At 33.0% G+C, this 3023-nt stretch overlaps 1 protein-coding gene across 2 annotated transcripts; it reads right to left on the bottom strand.

Annotated features, from left to right (window-relative positions):
- LOC140967562 (glycine-rich protein-like) lies at positions 1-833 on the bottom strand. 2 transcript variants are annotated; one of them, XM_073428167.1, is made up of 2 exons: positions 611-833; positions 1-502 (listed from the first exon to the last, which is right to left on the bottom strand). In XM_073428167.1, the coding sequence occupies exons 1-2, from the start codon at positions 714-716 to the stop codon at positions 192-194; spliced, it is 417 nt and encodes a 138-aa protein (XP_073284268.1). In that variant the 5' UTR covers positions 717-833; the 3' UTR covers positions 1-191. The 2 variants fall into 2 exon arrangements, with proteins under 2 accessions (XP_073284268.1, XP_073284267.1); XM_073428166.1 differs by having other exon boundaries at positions 605-814.
- Between the last annotated feature and the right edge of the window lie 2190 nt (positions 834-3023).

Here is a 3023-nt window from a genome sequence, read left to right as displayed (position 1 = left end):
TAGAAAAAGAAATACATATTTTACGACTATTATAACTGTAATTACACATAATATGACACACACACACACATATTTCACTATGTATGTATCGATTTGTGTCATCCACTATAGATGACCGCAAATCTTGCACACATTTATTCACCATTCTCACAATAACTTCAACAATATTCTACAGAAATGCTGTTGTTTCATTAATTTCCAGGCTCGGTTTGCAAATCAGCATCAGCTGCTTGACCGGCATAGTAGCAGCACCTGCATCCGCCATATCCATAGCTGCGACCACAGCATCCATAACGGCAGCCGCCACCATAGCCACCACGGTTTCCTCCATACCCTCCTCTGGGGTAGCCTCCATATCCACCTCTTCCAGGATAGCCACCACGGTTTCCTCCATACCCTCCTCCCGGATAGCCTCCATATCCTCCTCCCGGATAGCCTCCGTATCCACCTCCGGGATAACCTCCGTATTGGTCTACCCCGACTTCATTTGTCTCATCCTTTTCTGAGAAAATAGACAATTGCCAACCCCTTACATTTTTTGTTAACAAGATATAGTTTTTTATACATCAAAATAAATATTTAAAATCAAACTAAAAGTTCTTACCATTACCCTCAGTATTGGAAGCCTCAGCCAATTCCCTAGCAGCTACTTCAGAAGAGATGAGAAGATACGTGGCTAAGAAGAAGCCAAGAAAGAGAAGTGCCTTCGAGCCCATATTTATTTGAAAATATTTAATCCAATCCAATTTACTTAGATATTTGGTTTTGATTTTGGATGAGAATGTAGGCACATTCGAGTCTCTATTTATAGGCACAAAATTGGGATGCTATGAACTAAGAGGTCGCAAGCTGCTAGAGTAGGCCCTTGATATTGTTGGCTGTTGCAGAAATGTCTTTAATTAACAATATATTCATATTTTAACCAAATATTTTTTCCGCCCGCCTCGTTGCATGGTGTCCTATGACATTCGATTTTCTTGGTACAATACTCGTTCGTATTGGTTTCATATATTACCGTAAATTTCAGATAATTTTGAATTTGGTACGTACGTTTTGTGCTTAATTCACCTTTATTTATGTCCTATATATTTACAACTTGAGATGTAAATACAACCACCATTCTCAGGGTATTAAATGACAATGTCAATCGAAAATGAATTGCCAGCTGAGATGTACCGGTGCAGCACGCAGGTGTTAACTAGGCCATACCCCCCCCACTGCATATTTGTATTAGTTTAATAGTAATATCTTTTTTTCGCTTAGTGAAATAATTATAAAATCCCATAAATAAACCATGTTCAGAAATATTATATAACGCCATGAAATAATATTATCAGAGCCCGACCTCTCCTTAAGAGTGTGGTTCGGGGATGAATCAACCTGAAACTAGTATAAATGTGACGCCTGTTACGGAAGAGGGCTGGAAGTGATTTCCAATGTCAAGACGTTACACGGACAAGGAACGGCTCATTGCATACTTCTAAGCAAAGTGAAACATATATGAATTTTTCTCATGTGCGGAATGATAGGGATTTCAAGATTGTGTTAATATGAGAGTATTAAAAAAAATTATAGATATTATTCATATCAACAAGACGCACCACTCAACACCTAAAATGGGGTTCAACGCCTAACAAAAACTACCAAAATGAAAATAAAGCGATAAAAAAAAAGTGTTTGGTACTGTTTCTTCCATCAATCATCCGGAACCCAATTTTCTGGGTTCGACGGTTCGATCTATAATTTATCATTCATGGACGTTGATAAGATCCATCCATTAGCAACAATATTAGAAACGTTATAGATTAACCAGATGTCAAATTTCTTTTATGGTCAAAGTAGACCTTTTTTAACTCATACCCGCGCGCTTGGCTAGCATGCATCTTATTTCCGAGAGCATTCAACTTGTACAATCGCACGGACAAATAAACTTGTACAGTCGGCTGAGGCCACTGGGTCAACATGCATTTAAACGTGCAAATTAATTTCAATCTGTCTTCGCAATGCAACTTGGACAATCGCACGGACAAATTGATTATTGTCGTGACATTATTATTAACTTTTAATAACATATTTTATTTATGTCAATAAATGGTCATTATTGTTGAGAAAATTTAAATTTTATTAAACTATATATCATATTATTAACCTAATAATATAGGAAGAATTGGGCGATGTATCTCTTTTTATTTTATTAAATTAAATGTGAGCCTATCACATCACAGTAATTATTTGGTCCGTTGGTATGACCAAATAACATTTATCTATTCCTATTATTAACGTCGAGGCCTGAATAATAACCATTTCTCATGTCATACAAAGTTTTTTTTCCCGAAATACCCCTACCCTATAATTACCATTATTTTTTCAAATAAAATAAAGTATAATAAATTAATGATTAAAAAATATAAATTTAATTAAAACATACTCTAATGATATTACATTTTATATATAAAACTTTATTATAGTCCAATTTAAAACTATATTTTAGATCAAAATTTAATTTACATGCATGCATCGTGTGCTTACGTTTATTGATATATGATATATTTATACTATATATTAAGCCACAAGTCCACAACCCCTTATTGGTACGATCTAATTACATCAAAATATTATTACTATTATACCCCTCAATTATGACTTTATTGATTAAATATTCTTTAATGTTCCTAAACTAACATAATTTTTTCAAATCTTCCAATACTACATTTTCAAATCCAATCATATCTTTATCTATATATTTAAATTTTTAGATAACTATGTCACCTTTAATATAAAAAAAATGGAACACTCAATAATTTGAAAATAAAAAATTATAATATTTTGATAATTATTCAAACTGTACAAAAACGTAACACGTGCAAAAATGTGATAGTAGTTTGTTACTATATCACCTTTGATAGGTTGGTATGGCCTTTATCAAATTGTAATTTGACCTCAAACAAAATTTTTATATGGTCTTTCATTAATTTTTATAATTATAATGTTTTGCTTATTTTAATATAAATCAAATTAATTAC

Source organism: Primulina huaijiensis, unplaced genomic scaffold, assembly GCF_012295235.1.
Source record: "Primulina huaijiensis isolate GDHJ02 unplaced genomic scaffold, ASM1229523v2 scaffold25443, whole genome shotgun sequence".
Taxonomy (NCBI): domain Eukaryota; kingdom Viridiplantae; phylum Streptophyta; class Magnoliopsida; order Lamiales; family Gesneriaceae; genus Primulina; species Primulina huaijiensis.
This window is presented reverse-complemented; position numbering and strand designations above follow the sequence as displayed.

Bases quoted from the DNA above. Each gene is read 5' to 3' on its own strand.
- LOC140967562 (XM_073428166.1), bottom strand. From the start codon at position 716: ATGGGCTCGAAGGCACTTCTCTTTCTTGGCTTCTTCTTAGCCACGTAT. The intron at 503-604 runs GTAAGAACTTTT...CTATTTTCTCAG, and splicing joins TTCCAATACTGAGGGTAATG to AAAAGGATGAGACAAATGAA.